The 23,005-nt window shown below is 37.3% G+C and overlaps 1 protein-coding gene across 2 annotated transcripts in view; it reads left to right on the forward strand.

Annotated features, from left to right (window-relative positions):
* The first annotated feature begins 385 nt into the window (after nt 1-385).
* Nucleotides 386-23,005, forward strand: part of MFSD14B (major facilitator superfamily domain containing 14B) — a 30,421-nt gene continuing 7,801 nt past the window's right edge. The window contains exons 1-8 of one of the 2 annotated variants that reach the window (XM_056513130.1): nt 386-638; nt 12,177-12,272; nt 15,350-15,412; nt 17,642-17,769; nt 18,637-18,751; nt 20,153-20,371; nt 21,479-21,592; nt 22,159-22,230. In XM_056513130.1, the coding sequence (XP_056369105.1) occupies nt 459-638; nt 12,177-12,272; nt 15,350-15,412; nt 17,642-17,769; nt 18,637-18,751; nt 20,153-20,371; nt 21,479-21,592; nt 22,159-22,230 (987 nt within the window). In that variant the 5' untranslated portion in view covers nt 386-458. The remainder of the gene's footprint in view (nt 639-12,176; nt 12,273-15,349; nt 15,413-17,641; nt 17,770-18,636; nt 18,752-20,152; nt 20,372-21,478; nt 21,593-22,158; nt 22,231-23,005) is intronic. The other variant, XM_056513132.1, reaches the window with a different exon arrangement.

Below are 23,005 nucleotides of genomic sequence, written 5' to 3' on the forward strand. Positions count from 1 at the left end.
CTCCGGGTGAACCTTATCATTGCAGCTCCCTGAAAGGAGCATGCAGCCAGGTGGGGTCGGCCTCTTTCCCAGGTAACCAGAGACAAGACAAGACGACACAGGCTTAAGCTATGCCAGGAAAAATTTTGGTTGGACATTAGGAAGAATTCTTCACAGAAAGGGCGACTAGACACTGGAATGGGCTGCCCAGGGAAGTGGCGGAGTCGCTGACCCTGAAGGTGTTTAAAGAAAGATGGTATGTGGCACTCAGGTCTCGGTGACAGTGCCCATTGGGTCGCAGGCTGGAGTCGATGACCTCAGGAGCCCCTTCCACCCCCGACTCCGGAGGGCAGCCGGCCTCATGGCGGGGGCGGCTCGGCGCACGGGGGGCGGGGCCGCGCACGTCAGCCCGGCGGAGGCGGCCGCTGCACCGCCGCGGCCCGGCCCGGCCGCTCCGGGAGGGGCATGCTGCCAGCGACATGAGCCCCGAGCCGGAGCCGCCACCAGCCAGGGACCGGGCGGCAAAGCAGCAGCAGCAGCAGGAGAAGGAGCCGCCGCCGCCGCCGCAGCCGTCGTGGGAGGGCGGCGGCGGCGCCAGGCGGGGCGGCTGCATCATGCTGGTGAAGAGGGTCGGCCTGGCGGCGGGCGGCTGCGGCGCGGTGAGTGCAGGGTGGGCGCGGGCGCTCCGCGGAGGTGCTTGCGGACCTGGCGGCCCTGAGGGCGGCCGTGCGTTGCGGGCTGGGCCGGCGGCCCGTGGGTACCAGCGCCCGTGAGGGGCAGCTCCCCCGCAGCTGCCCGCCGAGACGCTTCTGGAGCGTCCTGCCCCTGGGTGCCGTGTGGAACTCGGGTGCGGCGGGTTCTTCAGGTCGGCCCTGCCCTGCCTTGCCCTGTTTGTCCCTGACAGCCCCGGTACTTTCCTTACGAGCTTGTCCCGGGCGGAGTAGCCGCATCTGTGAGCAGGTGGCTGTAAATAAGTTTTCTTTTCAAATATATGAATCCGATGTCCGGGGAAGGTAGAACTTAATTTTTCCTTAGGAGCGCTTAGAAGTGCTCCGTGTTGAACCGAACCCAGGGGGTTACCGTATGCAGTTTTTATAAGCCGCTGTGCTTTCTGTTTCGTCTCTCCACTCTAAGCACAGAGATCTTGTGCAAAAAAAAAAAGGAGCTGGAAGGGAGTGATCCGTGAGCTCGCCGCAAAGTTGCGTTTGTAAATGTGGTAGCATAATTGCTTTCCGAAGGAAGAGGCTTAAGCCTTTCAGTACGTCAGTGTGTTCTCAAGGTGCCTTGAAACCAGATCAGAGGTCACATCCCTTGGGCTTTCTGCAGTAGATGACAGATGACTTGTTTCAGGCAGGATGGTGCTGGCTGAGGCAATATAACCCATCCGGTTTTGTTGGAGTTAGCCCAGAGGTCAACATGGAGTAGAAGAACCCGAGGAAGACACAAAGTAATAAAGTAGGTGATCCTGGCACTGACAACTTTTGAAGGAGTACAGGTGCAAAAGAAGTCAGTGCCTTACCATCCAGCACTTTTCCAAGTGATGAAATCACATGAATTTTTTGTGCGTCTGAATTGGAAGCTGTTAATAACTTTTCTTGGGGTATATTTATATAATTTAGTATAAGTTTACTCACAAAGTTGGGTATGCTGAAAGCATTGTTTATGTCGAAAGTTCTAGAGGAGTGCTCGGTTTGTGCCATGGAGCAGCATCTCCTTTGTGTGTTACCTGTCCTCCCAAAGATAAGCATCTCTGCTGTCAGAGGTAGTGTGCTGTTTTATGGGAACGTGGAGAAGTAATTTTAGCTGAACATTAACAGTGTAACATTGATGTGATATCATGGCTAGAACTGAAGAACATTAAAAAAAACATCTTGAAACCATCTGTTTGATGTACTTACATTCTTTCTATCTTACTTGTATTTGATGAAGATTTTAAGGTACTTTTAGTAGATTATTAACACAGAGGAAAAGGTCAAGAAAGATGTTGTTCTATGGAATTCATGAGTAAAGTAATTTCTTTTATGTAAGTTAATTCCAAAATAACTTCTTCACACTTCTTATAGTGTATCACTTCTGTATTTGAGTCTTTCAGTTGTCTTTTAGAAAGGATTATGCCCTTCAAAAAGCAGGTTGGACTCTTCAAGAAGTGCAGCTGATGTCTGCTGTGTGGTAGAACTGCTGTTCCAGGTTTGTGTACAGCAGCTCCCATTAAAGAGTCTAGTGTATATGGGATGTAGTAACGCAATCTGAAGTCAGACTACAAAAATACCTCTGAAAGACTTTTGAAAAGGTAATGTTTTAGTTAAGAAACAGAAGGTTTCCATTTTATCGGCTCAGAAGATGTGATGAAAGAAACAGAGGATTGATCTCACTATATAGAAGAAAAACAGTTTCTAGTTTTTGATCTATGAACAGAGGCTAGGAATTTTTTTTGATGCATGAACAGAGGCTAGGAAATGGAAGGTACAGCTAGGGAAATTTTAAAAGAAATCAAAGAACTGATTTCTTTCTCTAATTTTGAAAAGTAAAACTCAAATGGAAATTAAATCCATAACTGACAAAGGCACTAGCCCCTTTTTTAATTAGTGGACGGAATGTTTGGTAAAGTTAAATTGTTTAAAAAATACTTTTGAGTACTTAATATATGCCCTTCTGTAAGTTTTAAAATTCAGCTTCAAAATCACATAAATTCTTAATTTTGTAAAATGATCTGAAGTTGGTTTTCTGAGTGTATTTTTTGTTCCTTCCCTCTCAGTTGTGCCCTTGGAGGACTTTGTGTTCCTCTAAAGCATCTCGTACAAGACAGAATGGCATGAGGCTCTAGATCTCAGTGGAGCAGTTATATCATGTCAGGATCTGCATCTGTTCCTCACTGAACAGTCTGTTTTGTAACTGCAGTTCCTGCACCTTCCTGTGATTCTCACGTGGTTGTCATATTGCTACAACTCTCTCTGCCTAGACTTTATTGAAAGAGCTTATTCACAATAAAATATGAGGTGCCAGGTCATGGCTTTAGATGTAGTTGCAGAGATCTGTTTGATATCAGTGGGAGTGCATTTGGAAGAGGAAGCTTGCTGCTTGTACTGCTGCTGAAGAAATAAATGCAGAAGTGAAATTTTTGTGAGCTGCTTCTTTGGTCTATGAAGAGTGTCTTAGTTTTTAATTTTTATTTTCTTTTGAGAGTATAACCAAGTCTGTCAGGTTATACAAGGCTTTTTCCTTTTACCCCTCCTTGGGTGTAAGAAACTTCTGTTTTTTGGTGTGATGATTCACCTGGTTGAATGTATTGGCTTCACTGAATTGAAGAGCTGGAATACGAATGTGGAACAATTGACTTCTTATGAATTTAATTACTGCCTTGAAATTAATAAGAACAATAGTATGTTTAACTAAATTCCAATGCAATAAAGTAATTTTTCTTGGCTGTATTACCGTGACTTCAGTGATCTTCAGAAATTTAAGTAAATGATGCCATGGGACATTTTGTCAGCTGTTGTGCAATCTTGTTACATCTGAATTATGAATGCTGGTAGTATAAAACTTAGCATAGCATTCCGAGTATTTGCAGTGTGCACTTCATATCTGTGCAACCTGTTGTCAGTAAAATGTCACACTAAGGAACATTATCAGCAAAATGCAATGTCATACTGTCTAAATAAAGTGTTTTTGTGGGAGAAGTCCTGAACAGGGTATGAAAAGTCACACCTCTTTGAGAATTAATCAGATGTTAATTTCATGTTCTTGGATGCTGTAAAATGCCTCAGCTATTACGAAGGCCAAGACCTTTATATATTTTGGAAATATAATATAAACATTCTGAACTGTACCTCTTGGAAATTTGCCATCCTTTATTATTAAGCTATTTTACACAGTGAAGCACAAAGAATTAATGTACTCAAAAAATTACATGTTCTTGCCTTTAGTGTTAGCATTTTCTTTTCTTGTACTCCATGAAAAATACAGTAAAATAAAGGCAGCATGATTTAATGTTATAAGATTTTACTGAAATAAGTCTGAATTCAGTAAGCTGGTTTCTTAAATTTCTTGCTTGTAGAATTTAAATTGTATTGCTGGTGGTAAAAACATTGTTCATTTGTTATTTCTTAGGGTGCTTAGTCCTTTGTGGAGCACTATTTTCTCACATACAGGCTATTTTTACTGTTAAAATTGAATAATTAGATATGAACAATACTGCCTTCTCAAGACTACCAATGTCATTTTGACTCTTCCCATCCTTTTAAACTGACATAAAGTCTGAACAGGAATGTTTAGCTGCTCTGGTTTATATTTTTGCTGAGAGGGCAGTTCTGCTGTTGCAAGTCTACTGTTACTGATGCTCTGGGTTCTATCAGTGTGAATGATACTGTATTCCAAGAGCAGTACTGTAGGCTACAGCAGAGTCATAGTTATATAATTAGTTAAGGAGATTGAAACCTAGCCTACTGGATAGAGAGTTAGAGTAACTATCTGCCCCATGGAGAAGTATGTGTATTAACTAAGCAGCCCGGGCTTTTTAGAATAATTTCTCAGTGTCGGACATATTTCTAAGTTTTACGAAGAAAACTTAAACAGATAAACTGGCTTCCAACTTGCTGCAGTGTAATATGCTGATTATATGTTATTTCTATATAAAATAGTTTAATGAAGCGATGAGGTTCTGTCTAGAGCAGAGCATTCAGAATATGGCAGGATGTATGGCAGTTGTTTTCTTGGCTGGTCTTCCTACCTCAGTGGCTTCAGCCATGAAGACTGAACCAGAAATGGTCTTCATGCTTTACGTGCCTTAGAAGATTCCTGCTTCTAAACTTGTCCAGTCTAAACTTAAACAGGAATGTGTTCCCAGTGGGAAATACAATATGGCAAGACATTTCAGACCTCAAAAATAGATTGTGTGAAGTACCACTTATTTTCTTGTATTTTAATATAAGGAGGTAGTGGCAAATTTTTCTTAAAACCCTTCATGTCACTCCCAGTTCAATGAATGCCATTCGTATCTTTCTGCAGATATTTTTATTGCAGTTTGGAGGAAGCTGCTTCAGCATTCCTCTATACCTTTCGTAGTGTTCTGTTTCTTTCTGTGGGCCTTTTGTGCTTCTGTAAAATAGACTTCAAAAATGCATATTGCATAAAGCTTCTGAATGAATCAGTCATGGGATAAGAGGAGGGTCTTTATGTAGGGCTAATAAAAATGGTCAGAACATCAGAAGAAGAGGATTAGGAGGGCAGGCACATCACATGTTAATGCAGTAATATAGTGATAATCTTTTTCCTAGCAGGGAATGTTATTTTGTACGTGCTTTAGTAAGCCACTGCTGAATACTAAAATTTCTTTCATTTACCTCTTTTTTTCTAGGATCCAATTCCTATGGTGTAATCATCCTATATGTGGAATTAAAATAGTTTCTTCTTGTTTGCATTGCTTAATTAATATACATTAATTTCAAATGGCCATTTAATTTGTCCTGTGGACGCCATGAACGTTTGTTGCTCTTTACCACTGCACCATAACTCTTCCAAAATGAATTTCATTTTGTTGTCAATGAACCTTCTCACTTCACTTTCATCCTTTTTTACAGCTCACTTCTGAATGTGTTGAACAACGTAGATGCTAGGACAGAGCAGTAGGAATCATCTGGTAATGTTGTTGTGCTGTATGAACAGATTGCAGTAGGTTTATTTTTTTAAATTGTCCTGGTGCTTTTTTGTGTGTGTGGTTTTTTTTTAATTTTTTAAATTTTTTTGTGGGGAGTGTTTTTTGTTTTGGTTTTTTATTTTTTTATATTTTTTTTTTTTTGTGTGTGAGTTGGCTTGTTTCTTTACGTTTTTTTTCTTTTTAATTCCTATGAAGAGTTTGCTTGCTTTAAGAGCCTTTAGTGAGCATCTTTGAGTATGTTTACTGTATTTTCAGAAGGCTTATTGGTGTGATCTTCCTTATCTGTACATTTGCTTTTGAGAACTTCAGGAACTTTATAAGGCACAATATCTCTTTGAAAAATCTTCACAGGCAGTTTTATTTTGAATGAATTGTTGTTCTGATACTCTAGACCTGTGCAATATGATTCAGCTTAGTTTTCTGTTGAGAAAGTGTGTAGTGATCTTCCAGTACAGATACAGATCTGCTTAAGGTGTTTGTTTTGCAACTGAAATACAAGTTTGGACAATGTGTAATCTGAATTAGTTATAATTTATATTGCATCTCACAAGGCATACCTAGAATGCTGTGCTGGATTGGAAAGCACTTTCACTTGTGTTCTATGTATTTTTGTGCTGACCTTCTGACAGTTCAAATAAATAGTGCATTTCTGGTGAGCAGTTGGAATTGAGGTGGATCCAAAATGCTTCTGTTTGAAAATTAAAGAAAATAGTCACTAGAAAGTGATAAACAAGCAGAATCCCCAGAGAACTACCTGGGTAATATGTGTGGAGGAAAGAGAACCCACCCTGAAGTGAGATGGATTGGTGGCATAATACTTGTGCAAGAAGAAGCTAAAATGATTAAATAGTCCTGTAGCGAGACATGCCAGGAAAAGTTTGCATTTGAAGTGGTTGTACTTATATAACCTCGTATTTATATTTTGTATAACGAAATAGTAATGGAAATAAATAAATGTGTAAAGGGAATGAATTTTATAACTGTCATAAACTTCAAGATCTGAATGATTCATACATGAAAGCATGTTTCTTGGAGTGTTTTACTGATTCTGTTAGTTCAGTTCTTTTTCTCCTTGAAAATACTAGAGTTGACATAGTGCAGGTGCACTATGGACTATAGGACTGCAGTGCAGGTGGTAGTATAAAAAAATTACTATTTGAACCAGTTAATTTTTGTAGGGGGAAGTGTTTCTTTAGGCACTTAAAAAAAAGTAATACAACTCATATTAATTTATTTGAATGTTGTTTTACATATTATAGGACAATGAGTACTCTTTGCAAAGGTATATTTATGCTGCAGGTAGAACAAGGAACTAGCAAGTTCTCCTGGGAGATCCTAATGCCTGGTGGGAAGGAATTCCCCAGAAGATGGTGTAGGGACAAGTTCCTGTAATTTGTCAATTCAGAAGTTCGGTTTGAGTTTGGTCGTTATCTCCCTGAAAGATAATAGGATTATGTGGCTGGAAAGGTGCTTTAGGGAGATATCTTCCTCTTCAGGTCAGGATGAGCTGTGACACTGAGCGGGTTGCCTAGGGCTTTTCCAGTTGGATATTCAAACAAACCTGTAATGTCCAGCTCTGCTGCTTCACCCTTATGGGAGATAAAAAAGCCTGCTGTATTTATCCAATTGAATACTTTTTCTTAGTTTGTCTAGTGGTACTGTGTGAACGTCATCAAAATATGGAAAATTTGAAAAGCTCTGGAGGGCTTCAGGATTTGAACAGTGAGAAGTGAGAGGTGATTTTGTTCTCAAAGAAGCATATTATTCAGATAAGTAAACAACTAGGCATGCTTTAAATTAGTGTAGTAAGTTAAGGTGCCTTTGCGGGCATTCATACAATTATAATTATTACATTATATTTGAAATAACAGATAAATAGTAACCTAAAAACTGTATGAATAATAAATACTGCCTGTTCTTGGTTTGCTCTGCAGATCTGGGATTACCTATAAGATTATATTTTGCTGTGGAGTATTTTAGGGTGAATTGTACTAGCTGTTCTTCAAAATGTCTTAGATAAGGTATTCGTACTAATACTAGAATGTGTTTCCTTCCTCCTTTTCTATGAGCAATTATTACCAACTGGATTATAATTTTGACATTCTTTCATGGATTTGTTAATGTTTAACAGCAGTTTTGCTTTTAAAAAAAAACTGTGCTGCCTCCCAGTAGTTACCCTAGTTTCCGTAAAATTAACTTTCAGATTTATTCTGACTCCAAGAAAGACAGAAGAAAAAATATTTTTTAGAATTGGGCAGTAAAAAGAGGCATCGAAGGAGCAAAAGCGTAAAACTGGAGAAACAACCGATGTTTTGTTAGAACTTTTAAGATTTCAGATTCTACAATGATGGCCTCAAACTTGTATTGTTAAGCATTTGAGATTAAGTAATGTTTTGCTCATTAATGATTGTGCAAGTATAAAACCTTGACAAACAGCTGCATTTGAAGGCGGTTACAATGTTCTGTACATAGTTTCTCAGCCCACACACAGGTCTGTCACATGAAAATGATCCATGTGAGTAAAAAATAAGCCCATAACATTTTTAAGGCTTTCCTGAGGGCACTTACTTATAACACTTCCAATTTTGAGGGCAATGAAAGAGGCAGGCAACTTGTATGTTGACTATATCTGCACTATTTCTGGAATCCTTTTAAAATCTTTCTAATCATAAGGAAATCAGTAGGTTGTTCCCATATTGTTTATTCAAGAAGCCTAGAGATCCTCGTGTTTCAAGGTTTCTAATAATTTTTTTGTATATTCAAAAGTTCTTTGTGTAAGTTGCGTGGAATTTTGTTGTAGGGTGTTTTCTCAATACAGAAATGAACCTCACCCAGTTGTTCTGATACAGCTTTATGATAAAGGCAAATGTGAAGTATTTTTAAAAAACCCTTTGATTTGAACCAAGTAAAGAGTTTTCATTGATTTTTTTAATGTGGACCAGGCTGTGTACATGATCAATCATAGACATATTTTGTTTTCTTAAGAAACATAGCTTGATTAAAAATTGGAAGCTTCTGCGATAGAGTTTTTGAGAACTACAGTAAAGATGAACATTCAGAAGTAACTGTCTTCAACAGTCCATTTAATAATGTCAGTAAACTTACCTTGGTTTGTGATTGTAGTTTTCCAATGCAGCCTTTAGCACAAGATTTTTAATTAATCTAGGAATTTATGATACTGTAAGTAAAACTGAACATCATCTACAACAGTCGTTGTGGATCATAAATTGGTAGTGCTAGTATATTTGACACTGAATGCTTGTCTTAGTTTTAACAGGGGCATGTTCCTTTTGAGATTTGAATTTTAGTTTTCCAGGTCATGGCTTGAATCCAAAGGCTGTGGTGTTTTCTATTCTTTTAGAAGGTCAGTGTAGCTAACTGTAAGCAGCATGATACTGCCAGAAATGATTTGCAGACTACTTTAATCTCCATGCTTGTCTTTGAGAATGTATATACATCATCTTTCTGCTAAACCATATAAATCTCAGATCAGATTTGTGTGTAATAAAAACATTATTCTAAAACTGCAAACACTCCAAAACTTCATTTATCAGAGCAATAGAAATGTTTGCTAAATGCAGACAAGATATTTACGATGCAGCAACATGATTAGTGATGTAAAGTTGTGAGGGAAGTAAAGTAGAGGCAGGAGAAGGTCTGGGTAGTCCTTTACTTACTCTACTGCAAAATTTGCATTTTTCAGAGGAAACTGCTGTGAAGGGGTCTTCAGACCTCAGTGTTGTTAGTGTTAAGTGCTAGTCTGACTGACAGACGTCTTGGCCAAAAAAATACTCATAAGATTGTTATCCTATTACCTTATATTGGAGTACTTACAGACTTATATGAGGAGGATTTTTTATTTTTTTACCCTCATAGCCTTTGGAATCTTTGCTATTTAGAAATTAAAAATTGCATGGTAACCTATCCAGAGATAGTCTTTGATCTATGATATTATATTATTTGCCAGGAGAAAGAGAGCTATTGTCTTCAAATCTTCATGCTTTGAAGCAAGCTGCAATATAGAAAATAAATTGAATCTTATTAGCTAGAATACACTGTTGCTACAGGTTTTGGTAAACTGCTGGATCTAAAAATTCTTACAGAGCTATGAATTGACTGTTTAAATAATAGGAATTTCTTCACCGTTTTTTGCTGTAAACAGCTTAAATGAATCTTGTTATGCAAGCATTTTCAAAACGTGGTTTCTACCAATTTGGGTGAAAGTTTTTCAGCGGGGGAGAAGCACCAAAGATTTCAGTACTCTACCTTCATTGTAGGTTATCTTGACTTTTTTTGTGTTTGGTGGGAGGTCCTGCTCTCCACTTGCTGAAATGAGTCAGGTTGATATTTTTCACTGGATAGTGTCCCTTCAGCTGAGTTCTGCATTATTAAATTGCACTCTTGTGTTGGAGTGTAATGGCCTTGAATTGGCTGGAAACACTGAAAAACAATCTTCTACAGAACAGTAGGAGAAAGGCAAAGAGTAATTTTGGAACACAAAAACTATGTAAAACAGTTACTATGCCAAGGGGTAGTCAGAAATGAAAACAACACAGAATGCTTTTGATTGGAAGGAACGTCGAAGGTCATCTAATTCCAATCCCTCCACCAGCGGAGAGGATTCCACCCACTAGGGTGGAATTGCTTAGGGCCCCATCCACTAGCCTTTAACACTTCCAAGTATGAAATGTCCACAACTTCTCTAGTTAACTTGATGCAGTGCCTCATTATTTGTGAGTAAATAATTTCTTCCTAATACCTAATTTAAATCTCTCCTTTTTTTGTTTAAAACTGTTGGCTTTCTCCTCTCATATTCTGCCATGTAAAAAGTCACTGTTCCTTTTTAAAAGTCGCTCTTTTACAAAAGACCCATTAAAGCAGTGAGAGGCTACAGAGGTCTCCCTGGAGCCTTCCTTTCCCCTCTCCTTCTCAGAGGCTGAGCAATCCCAGCACTCCCTGCCTGTCTTTGTAGGAGAGATGTTCCAGCCTTCTGAAAACTTCGTGGCCTCCTCTGGACCCACCCTAGCAGGTCCATGTCCTTCTTGTGCTGATGGTTTCAGAGCTGGACACAATGTTACAGATGGGGTCTCATGAGGGCAGAATGGAGGGTCGAAAATCTCCCTCCTTCACTTGCTGGCTACTCCTCCTTTAATGCAGCCCAGGATGTGGTTTGCCTTCTAGGCTGGGAGTGAACATTGCTTGCTTATGATCAACTTTTCATCCCCAGGAACCCCCATGTCCTCCTCAGGGCTGGTCTCTAATTCTACTCCCAGTCTGTGTTCATTTCTGGGATTGGCCTGACCCAGGTGCAGTACCTTTCACCCAGATCTGTTAGACTTCAAGAGATTCTTGTGGGCCTGGTTGTCAAGTTTGTCCTGCTCTCTGTGGATGGCAGCTGTCCTTCCGTTGTGTCAGTTGTACTGCACGGCTTTGTGCCATCTGCAGTCTTGCTGAAGCTGCACTTGATCCCACTGTCTGTGTCATCAGTGAAGATACTGAAGACTACTGGTCCCAGATTAGAACACTGAGAGACACCACTCGTACCAGCCTCCACCTGGACCCATTGATTACAGCTCTCTCGCTGCATCCATCCAACCAGTTCCTTATCCACCAAATGGTTCACACTTCAAATCCATGTGTCTCCTCTTCGGAGCTATGTTGAATGGTTTACAGAAGTCTAGCTAAATGACATCTGTCAGTCTCCCCTTGTCAACCATTGCTGTCACCGCAGTGAAGGCCACTAGATTGTTCAGCACCTTTGCTTAACTCTCTTTTGGGAAGAAAGCAAGCAAGCAAGCAAGCAAGCAGCAGTTCTGGTTAAATATGCCTTTCCTAAGGGTTCTGCCCATTTCAGCTGAGTAATAAGGTTTCATTAATCTCATCTGGGATCAAATCCTTTAATCTTGAATGGCAACAGTTTCACAGAATCAGGACTATGTTAATTCTTTCTGGAATTACTTGTTGACTTGAATAGTTCCTCAGTCTGCAGTCTGTATTTGCAGACAAGCACAGAATCGTTGGTCAAGCAATCAACAGAAAACAGTTTTACAGATGACATAAGCAGCTCCCTGTTTTCTCATACTTGGGCATCTTAAAATACAAAAGTGCTCTTCTGATTATGTACATTGTCATAGTGCTATGACCTTAATAAAGTGGGTGTGTCTTGTTACTTGTGGAGGAAGCAGGGAGAGATATGCCATTTGTCACCCTGTTGTGGAAGGGCTGTGAATAATGCTTGAGGAGGAGAAAACCTAAAGGCATGTTGGGAGTAAGAGCAGTACAGGGCAATGCCAGGAATAGGGCCAGTAATTCTTTTCAGTCAGCAGGTGTTCAAGGGAACAAACTTTTTCAAGTTCCCTTGAGATCTTTAATTGTTTTGTAATACAAAGCAGTTTCTCCTCCCTTGTTTGGCTTATTGTTGTTCCCAAGGGCTTGGTTAGTAGGTCGTTGAAAAGTGGTTATGCTCAAAATATGTTTGCAAGAGATATTTGCACGTGTGATGAACTGGATGTGTACAAACACTGCATTTATTTTTCTTTCTTAGCAACAGGGTATTGGTCGGCCGAGTGTATACCATGCGGTGGTGGTCATATTTCTAGAATTCTTCGCCTGGGGGCTCTTGACAACTCCAATGCTAACGGTAAGTATCATTCATCAGCTGTGATCTTGGCATTGACAAATGTTAATTTGCTAATTTCTAGGGATTTGGAGTTTAATTTGCTTTACATTAATGCGTATCTCATTGCCTGAATTCCTGAAGTCTTAGCAACTGAGATCTGGACTGCTGAAAGACTAGAAGATAAGGAAAAATAAATTTATTCTGCTGTATTACTCTTTAACTCTTATTTGCCTTTTAGACTAACACCAGTTTATCTGTTGATTAAAATATCTCTGGAAATTCTGGCTTTTTCAAGACTTCATAGTTCAATTAATCTTCCAGTTGTAACAATTGAGTAAACTATGCAACCTTTCATGACCTGTGTGTACTCCTGTGGGCTGATGATATTGTCAGCATGTAACTTAGAGTGAAATGCAAAGACATTCATGTAAGAAATGGTTTTCATAAGTATTTAATCAGTTCTGGTTATTTTCCAGATGAGCAGATAATTTGAGTGTTTGGTAATAGGATATGAAGCATTTCATTTGAAGACATGGGTTGCATTCATTTAAGTGGGGCCTGCCCGTGAGCAATTGCAGGAGATCTGCTAGTCCAGGTTTTCATTGCCTAATACTTGAGACCACTTAGAATACATGGCAAGCACAGTTTTGTGTGATTGAAAGAGTTAACTTTTTTCCTTCTCAAAACTCCAAATAAGGTAATAGTACATAACTCTTGGAATGTTCATGCCTAACTTTTCTAAAGACAATCACTGAACTTCTTAACATAACTTAGTAACAAAAAAATTCACATATACAGTTAACACATTTCCATAAAGCAGCTGTCTCACAAAATGGCTGTCTGATCATCCAGTCTTGCTGGTATCAAAATATGGGGAAGCTTACTAGGTGATATTTTTTATCTATTCTTTATCTTTTTTTTTTTTCCTTAACTGAAGTGCTCAATTTCCACTTGCCAAGTTTGATACTTCTCATTTCAAAGGACAAACTTCGTAATTCATACAGATCTGCAAACCCCCTCCAATTTTAATAAAACGGTGTATTAGGTTGCCCAGTAGTATACTCCAGTTGGAATTGGTCCATAGTTGAGGGTGATCTAATTTATTTCTAATTAGCTTTGCAAACACTGATAGGCTGCTGTTGCGTTTATAGAGTTTCAAGTCTGGTTAGATACTTTGCACCTGTGATGTACCTGTGGTAACTTACATTGGCTGCTTATAAAGCATCTATACTAGACATGTTGTAGAGATATCTTATGAGCAAGGTTCAGCCTTTGAACAGCCAGCTACCCACTTCTGATCAAGCAAGTTTGTCAAGTAGGAAGGACAAAAATGAAAATGTCTGACCTATTGATCAAAGCTCATGGTTACTCAATTTTTGTGGGTTTTTTCGTGATTCTGTAGGTCGTTGTCTACTTTCAATCTAATTAAAGTGTTGCATGCTATGAAAGTAAATTGTGATAGCTGTAAAGTTCATTTTTTAAATTGCTTTTTCACTTCTTTTGACATCTGTCAACAAAGCTGCATGATTTGTTACATGACACTATACTTGGAGAAGAACAGATTTAAAGTGTTTATAAAGCACACAGAGACTATTCTAGTCAAAGACTTCCCAAAGCTTATGGACATTTTTTTTATTTATGGACTTGTAACCAATGTTAGTAAATCACCATAAGCAATATTAATTACTTAATAACATGTTCTCTTCAATATATATATTTTGAATATGTATCTGTTGGTAGAACTTGAGTAAAGCAGTTCCCTCTACCAGTTTGTCAACTTGCATTTCTCTTGTCTATAAAGTAACAAATTAATATCAAAAAACTTGAGCTTAATATCAGCAGTAGTTGCCTCTCAGGAAAAAATACTAGAAAACAGTTCACTGGTAATCAGATTTGACTCTGAGTTTCCTATTTTTCTTTGTTTTGTTTTTCTTTAACTTAGAAGACATCTACTTTTAGATCTGTTATTTGAATCCTGACCTTTTTTTTCCTCAATTAATATCCTAAGATCAGTGTTATAACAGGTGAAAAATAGTTTTACATACCTAACCAAAAGATTATACCAGAAGGGAAGAGTGGTGTAAATAAGGAGAATTATCACCCAGTAATTAGTAAGAGAATCGCCACTTTGATTGAACCTATGAGAGTCTCAGTCTTCATAGAAAAATAGTGTTGCTACTTTTCAATGATGCTTTCTCAGTATACATGTAAGTAATTTTTGTAATTGGTGGCACTTATCTATAAATATCAGGAGCAAATGAATGTGAGTTTTGTTTGAATGTGAATTTTTTTGCATATGTGCTTTGAACATCACAATAAGTTTTTTTAGTTAACATGGTAGCATCTGTGAGGCCCCTTAACTCTCTTGCATATTTATGGTAAATCTGTTTAGCATAGATTAACATTCTTGCCCTTGAATTAAGACTGCTGGTAAAGCACCTTACATGAATTTGTAACAGTATTTAAACACTCAGAACTCTTGCTGGTATTTATAAGCATCTGCTTATTAATTAAAAGTGTTTCTAACTGTATGGTTATTTTATAGCTGCTGTGTGTTCAGTTGTGAATATAGTACTGTTTTTCCATGATAATGTAAGTTAGCTGAATCTCATTTTCGCTCTTAAATAATGGTAGTGTTTGAGTCAACCTTTTTAAGGAATTGCCTACATAAAAATTTTCTAATTTGTACTGCATGGAGGTGTTTTTTGCTTACATTAATACTCTTTGAGCAAAGTTGTCCCTAACCAACTATCTCTGCATTACAGTCTTTGCCAGCCTAGGAATTTATGCCGATAAATTGATATTAAATTTTGTTTACATTATACTGTGAAGACCAAAATAGATAGAAGATGTTTTTAGTTTTTTTGTTTTGTTTTGTTTTTGTTTTTTTTTTTTTTTTGTTTGTTTGTTTTGGTTTGTTTTGGTTTGGTTTGGGTTTTTTTTTTTTTTTTTTTTTTCTTCTTTTAGTTTTTTCTAGGGATAGGATACTTTTTGACAAGTTCTCATAGAGCTATCCTGGTTTACAAATCAAATTTAAACTTGGAATCCACTGTTACTTGTCTCTCCTTATTAAAATAGTGCTTTTTCCTCCCCATCAGGTCTTACATGAAACATTTCCCCATCATACATTTTTAATGAATGGTCTTATTCAAGGTGTTAAGGTAAGATGTTTTTTAAACCTCTGACCTAAATATTCTGTGTGTTTTCATATTTTGACTTGTCTCACCTGCATTTTCCATAAGAACATACAAAACACTGAAAATGTAGTTAATTCTTAAAGCATTTTTTCACTGTAGTGAATTCATGTTTTATTGTGGAAGTGGCAGCATCTTGAGACAAGTGGAATGTTTCTCAGAAATTTAAATTCCTCTCATTTGAATAGGTATCACTTGTAGCTATTGTAATTTTGATAAGGATCTGTCTGAGAATAAAGCTAGGTTTTTATTGTCTGCTTCTGCTAAATGATTTATATCAGAGACAAATTAATGCAATCATGATGATATATTGACATAGAAAGTGAAGCACTTAAATCACTGTGATTTTGTCTTAAAATGTGGCATAAGAGCTTATTTTCATCAGGTTTGTTTTATTTCCTGGTCATTTTTATTTTAATCAGCTCTTGAACATTCTGTGATACTCAAGATATTCAGGGCAGCTTATAGCTTACTTAGACCACTGCATTCATGCAGTGGTTATTCTGGATTGTGGCCACAAAAAAGCTAGCAATAGTTTTGTAGCATAACTAATGTAAAGTCTTTTCTTTGATAACTATTGTACTGAGGGGCTGCAAAGCCCTTGCTGTAACTTATGACTAAGATAATTATAGCACTCAGAAATAATTTTTCGTCATGTCCAGCAACAAATTTAAAGCATTGCTTTTAGTTGTAAGAATGTAACCTGTTTAGGACCAGCTTGTCTTGCTGTCTTTTCATGATAGATTGGCAGAACACAGTGCACTCGGGATGTTGGTTTGTCTCAGACTGAAAGAGGAAGTTATCTTCTCATTGTTCTCATAGAAAAACAAAGTTCATGTTCCTCTTCCTATTTTCTTTTAAGTTTTTCACTCACAGTGCATTGTAACTTTATTAAAAGCAGGAAATTAAAGGTTCCCCATAGATTTTTGTACAGAGCATATCTGTAAAAAAGTGCAGTAATGTAAGGAATGTTTGGATTGTTTTAACAGGTCTAAAAAACAGGCATCAAAGACTACAGAAAGCTTGTACTTCCCTGTCTTTTTTCTTTAAAATTTTGTTTGTGAAACAGTGGAAGTGTTTTTGACAGCAAAAGTACATTAGTTCATGTGGCACTGAAGTCTGATTCTAAGGAACAGAAACATTAATTTTAACTGAGTAAGACACCTCTTCCTGAGGATCTGGTAGTCTGGCTTTACAGCTTTTGCTCTCAATCTACTTACTGAAAACATTGAAAATGAGGTTGGTTTGTAAGGATTTGGCAGAACAGTTACTTAGTACAGCAGTCTGTACACATGTTGAACTTGTGACTATATTTGAATAAGAGAGGTAAGCTACAGTTAGCCAGAGTAGACTTTTAGGGTATTAATGTGCTTAGAGAACCATGCATTTACTGATGTTTGAATTTACAGCACAATTAGATTGATAAATGAAGAATGTACTAATTAGGAGGAACTGTTCCCCAGTTTACAAACTTGTGAAATCCTTTACTTATTTTAATTCTCCTGTGTAATAAAACAGATTTGAGGCCTAGGTTCTAGGACGTAATGAAATTCTGGAAAATCTAGTATTTGATCCTTAGTCAGTTGTTTCTGTTTGTACTGTACATGTGAGTCTGACCTTCACCATGGAAATCTCATTATGGTGTCCCATGATCTCAAGTTGCCAGGCTTGCTCAAAAGATCTTTATAGTTCTTGCACTGTACAGATGTACTGTACAGGATAAATATGTAGTATAAAGCAGTAAGTATTCAAGTTAAATTGTTAAATTTATTTCAGAGAGCAGTTATATATTATCAAAAGCTCTCTTCTAACACAGTCCAAATTAGAGGGCAACTTGAGTTTGAAATCTAGCCCTGAATCTCTTCATAGAGGCTAAGATAATGTCCTTTCTGGAACTAGACTGTATTTTGGAGATTTTAAAGAATGTTACATCTATATTGAATCAAATGGACCTTGAAAAAATGTATTCTGTCTCTTATTTTTTTTTTAAACTCACTTGGGTTTAATAGATTTGAAAGGCAAAACATCAGAATTACAGAAAACTAGACTGTAGAACAAGTAGCGTACATTTTCAGTTATCTACAACTTCTGTATTTAGTTTCAAATCACTTTTCAGTTTTATTCCTTTCTTATATTGTAGTTAAAGTGAGCCTTGGAAATGTAGATACAGACATATTGTTTTTTTTTCTGTCACAGGGTTTTTTGTCATTTCTCAGTGCTCCACTAATAGGTGCTCTCTCAGATGCTTGGGGAAGAAAATCTTTTCTTCTTCTTACAGTTTTCTTCACCTGTGTCCCAATTCCATTAATGCGAATAAGCCCATGGTAAGTAGTACAAACTGCAGTTGCAAGCTTGTCAGGAGAGCAGATATTCAGAGGAGATGTTTGGGAAAATGGGAGAGGGACAATAAGACAAGAAGACATGATTCCTTTCAAGACATGCTTTCATTATTCTGGAGCTTTGCTGTTCAAGATGTATTCAAACTGTGTATCCTAAAAGTAGAAATAATAGAACGTGAACTATATTAATACAAGTAGAGCACTTCTTGCAAGGATTTGATAATCCTGTCTAATTCTGTGTTAAGATAAGCTGTTATTTTTTTTCCCTTGGTGACTGACAGTAATAAGCATGTTTTTAAAGTTAAATGAACCTTAGCATTTATTTGCTAAAAAAAAAGTATAATTGTTGCGAGATCTTTTACCTCTTTGATTGCAACTTTAAAACCAAGTCAGTACTGCTCAGATGAGACTTTAATTGCATTTACATTAATTGTGAAACTGTTAATTTTGAAAGAAAATAATTTTCACTCTGAATGCATTCAGAGTTGAGCTTCCACAGCCTTGTATATATGATACCTTATTCCTTAACTGGCTGATGAAATGACTACTAAGAGAATTCATTTTTCATAACTTGAACTTGGGAGTGTAAAAATCTATAGGTACCATGTCCTCAAGGGACCACTTCTTCTTTTAGGCTGATGTAAAGTAAACAGAAGAATATAAATTAAATTATAAATTAAAATGCTGCTTTCCAGTACTTATGTGAGACAGTCATTGATTCATATCCAGTAAAGTTCTGTGTTAGTTCTCGTGGAACCCTTCTCTTAGGTTTAGACACTAATTTGCTTATTGTAAGATAAAAAGCAAGAGATCTTAGCTCAAACTTTCTAATTGTTGCTTTTAAATTATTAGGTGGTACTTCGCTCTGATTTCAGTATGTGGAGTCTTTTCTGTTACCTTTTCTGTAATATTTGCCTATGTAGCTGATGTAACACAGGAACATCAAAGAACTACAGCCTATGGACTGGTAAGATATGCTCATCTTGGGGAAAAAGGTCAGATTATGACCTTCATATTGTACTTGTGTTTTGATGTACAGAGCGTTTCCTGATTCATGTAAAGAAGTTGATAAAGGAATGTACCATGGCTCAAGACACTGTGTTAGAGTTCAGGCAGTGAACAGAGTGCTGCATGCTCATGGGTACAGAATTAATATTTGACAACTTGCATAGAAGGCATGTGTAAGAAAGAATGTCTTTAAGTTTTTCAAACAAAACATTAAAGGTTAATGATGGCTAAACAGGCTACCTAGAACAGAGGCTAGACACTCTTAAAGGAATAAAGCAGCTATTTTTTAAAAGGCCCTTGAAAAATATACCTTGGGCAGTACAAGACTCTGGCCATGGCTCCGCCCAAGATGGGCCCAAGACAGACCCAAGGGGGATGACCAGTCACGAGTTTTCGCACTTGTATTGGGGTTAATTGCGCAATTACAGCTTCAGGTTATGAAATCTCATCCTCCCAGATTGCACTCCTCAGTTTGCTGTTCACACCTTTTGGGCCCGAAGCTGCAACAGTGTCCTTGGTTCTCAAGGTGGAAAAAAATTGTTTTTTCTAACTCAACTGTGAAAAGAACTCACTTTATATGAAGCTCAGAATTGCATACTTACGCAGTACAGAATCTGGAAAATATGAAAGCTAAAACTTGAGGTCTCATTTAAGACAATGCAAGTAATTTAATCTAACATTAGTTTTCTACCACCTGTAAGCTGCACTTCTAGTTCATCTGAGTTCTTTTTGGTATAGAATGGGCTTTTCTAATGTCAGAATGGTGACTAAGGATGAAAATGCATAAAACAGTATTTTTGATGACTTAGACATAACCTTTCTTAATAATCAAAAGACAAGGAAAATAATTTAGTACAAACCAGTCCTTTCAGTAGTAATATAATTCCTTCTTAGTTTGCTTTCCTAATACCTATATTACTTTATGTTTTGGAGATCTGTTAATAGATGTCCTTAGCTTTTGAACTTCTTTTAGGCAGACATTTAAACGTACTGACAACTTTTTCAGTCAAAGCACTTCAAATTCATAATTAGAAAACCAAAAAAAGACTTTAGTCTATTTGAAAGTAAGAGCCATTTTCCTTTGAGCCAAACCTGATCTTGGAGTGCAAGTCCTGTCTAGTATGGTGTGCTGTTGAGGAGGCTGTAGAAACTGTATTTGGGACCCATATTTACTGTTGTAAGTGGTGTGTGGTTTATTTTACTTTTTTGTTTGGTTTGGGTTTTTTACTTGAATTTTTGACTGGTCTGTTTTTTAAATCATGCTTCTAGGGAGTGGTGGTGGTGGTGAGGAAGTTACTTCTTTTTTCTGTGATGGGAGAATAACCACTTTGATGAGTTTGTAAACTGTTGTTGTGCACAGGTATCTGCCACCTTTGCGGCAAGTCTGGTGACTAGTCCTGCCATTGGAGCGTACTTGTCTGCCAGCTACGGGGATAGTCTGGTTGTACTGGTGGCCACGTTGGTGGCTGTTGTGGACATCTGCTTCATCCTGCTAGCTGTACCAGAATCTCTGCCAGAAAAAATAAGACCTGCTTCGTGGGGATCTTCTATATCGTGGGAGCAGGCAGATCCTTTTGCAGTAAGATGCACTTCACTAAGTAATTATTAAATATTTGATGATTAATAAGTAATAATTATTAGTTGAAATTTGTAAGCTTGAGAAGTCTTCAGTTTTACTGGTAGCTTGACTATTCAGTATACCACAGTCTCTGTACTCTGCTCTTGCTCATGAAGATCTAACTACATTTAAAAAACAAAATAAAACCAAACTTTGCGGATTAAATAATTCTAGACTTGAAAATAGTGTTTGGTGTGAAATCCAAAGGGACAATACTTTAATTTTTCTAATTTAGGTACTCTATGTTATTGCAAAGAGAAATGCTGAATTCTTATTCCTCAAAAGCCAGTATATTAAGTTTTTACATTTTCACTTTATAATTGTACTTTTGGAAGTATCTCCCCCCACTCTTGATTTCTGTTTTGGTTGTATGTGATTTCTTTCTAATAGAGAATGGATCTATAATGCCTGATTTTTTTTTAAATAGGTTTATATAGTAAGTTCTAAAACATACTGTGCAATCTTTGTAGTAACTTGTTCACTTGCTCATTCTGTTAATTTTTTTGTTACAGCTTGGTATCTTAAGAAAGGAATGAGTGATTTTTCTTCATTATATCTTCTGGATCAGGGAGCTGGTTGTGAATATTGAGAGATGAATGGCGTGCTTGAAAGACTGCAGTTACAGAATTTGTTTTCCACAATTTATTTGTTCCTTAAAGCAATTAATATAGTCGGTGAACATATACTTATAAGAAATGTATATTATTTGCTAGTATCTTTCAAGACAAATTATTATTATGGAGATCCACTAGAAGACATTAGGTATTTCCCTTAAAATTATGTAATGCTGTTTTTGGGGAATAGTTTTGACTTGGCATTGAACAGTAACTTCAAAATCTCAATGGAAACTTTAGCAAGGAGTTGAGTTCTCCAAACTGTATTGATTGTGAGATTATTATTGATATGAGTTTGATTGTGATTGATTAAAGGTTCAGCTTAACAGTATCCATGTGTAACTGTTTTGATGTGTCTGCATGCACAAAAAAGATAATCTACCCTTCTTTCTTTATGCTTTCAATAGAGGTTGTACAATTGTTTCAATATCTGCTTTGTTTTTTTGTTTTACAGTCTCTGAAGAAAGTTAGAAAAGATCCTACAGTTCTCCCAATCTGCATTACAGTGTTTCTCTCATATCTCCCTGAGGCTGGCCAGTATTCTAGTTTCTTTCTGTACTTGAGACAGGTAAACGTTGGTTTCTTCACATCTTACTAAGGAGGTTTAAATAAGTATTCCCTATGACTTCTTTCTTGTTATAGACTTTGCTCAGAGACTTGCTTTCTGACAAAGTGAAGCTTAAAATTAAAGGCATGGTGCTTTGCTAAGCCAAGAATTGAATAACACTTGATTCCTGATGCATAAAGCCTGCAATATCTTAAGCACGTGTTTGCCTTATGCAGGCCTTTGTTCTCATTCAGTGCAGTAGTTTCTGGGTCTGTCTTGAGGTGTGATTTTTGCCTGTCAAAGACCTGTTGTGTTTGTGGGAGGGATAGAGAACTTCAGTTTCTAGATCCATGCCTTGTCTGTCTCTGTTTTCTCTGTTTTTTAAGGCAGGTTTTTTTTTTTTCCTTTATGCTTTTCTTGGCAAAGAGTCAAGGATTATTCTTGAAAATGAACACTTCCTGTGTGGATCCTGTATAAATCTAGCGTATAAGCAGAGATGAGTGTTTTCATTGAGAAGATTCTCACTGCTAGTAATTGCCCTGGATTGTGTTTGGCATTTGTTTTACGCAGTTTCTGCTTCTCTACAGATTATAGGCTTTGGATCTGCTAGCATTGCGGCATTTATAGCTGTGGTGGGCATTCTGTCAATAATAGCTCAGGTAAGCTTTGATCTTTATAGTGCTTCATTTAAGCTTATCTAAAAACTTTTTACATGCTCTAGTATGTTAGTATATCTTGCATTCACTAAGTGTTGTTCATGATACATTCCATGTAAATTTCTTGCTTTGTATCAGGTTTCCTTAGAAATACTGGATCTGGACATCAGGAAAATAAAATTTTCTATACTTGGATCAGTAAATTTGTTGACTTAAAATCATTAAAATGATGCAGGAAATTTGTTACCAAATGCAAGGCATTCTGAAACGGAAATGCCTTACTTTAAATAAAAGTCACACTACTTGCATGTATTCAATTGGCTTGTGCTATCAAACTTTCATCCAAGCAGTCTTTGCAGGGTTACTTAGGCTCAGAGTTACTTGGAGGCTGAGGAGCCTTGTTATCTTCTTGTCATATTTCTTAATTGGCAGCTGATGAGCTGATTTTTCAACAAATCCTTTGTCTTTTGTAAATCAAAGAGTTTTTATGGTGTGATCTTTGGTATCTTTATGGATACAGTTTGTCTTCCTGTTCTGGTAACAAGAGGAGGAATGGCATATGGGGTATATTGTAACCTTGCTGCCATTCTTAGTAGAATGGAGGTCTTATTGTTTTGATGTAAACAACACATTCATCAAGATTGACCAGTTTTAATGGTGTCAGTTGTGGCCTTCTTTAGCACTTCAAGTCATTATTTTAGTCTTTGTGCTGTGGTTTGTTCTGATGCTATTGAGTGCACTCACATTTACCAGTCATACTTTATGCTGGCCAGTATTT

This window comes from Oenanthe melanoleuca, chromosome Z, assembly GCF_029582105.1.
Source record: "Oenanthe melanoleuca isolate GR-GAL-2019-014 chromosome Z, OMel1.0, whole genome shotgun sequence".
In the NCBI taxonomy this organism is placed as follows: domain Eukaryota; kingdom Metazoa; phylum Chordata; class Aves; order Passeriformes; family Muscicapidae; genus Oenanthe; species Oenanthe melanoleuca.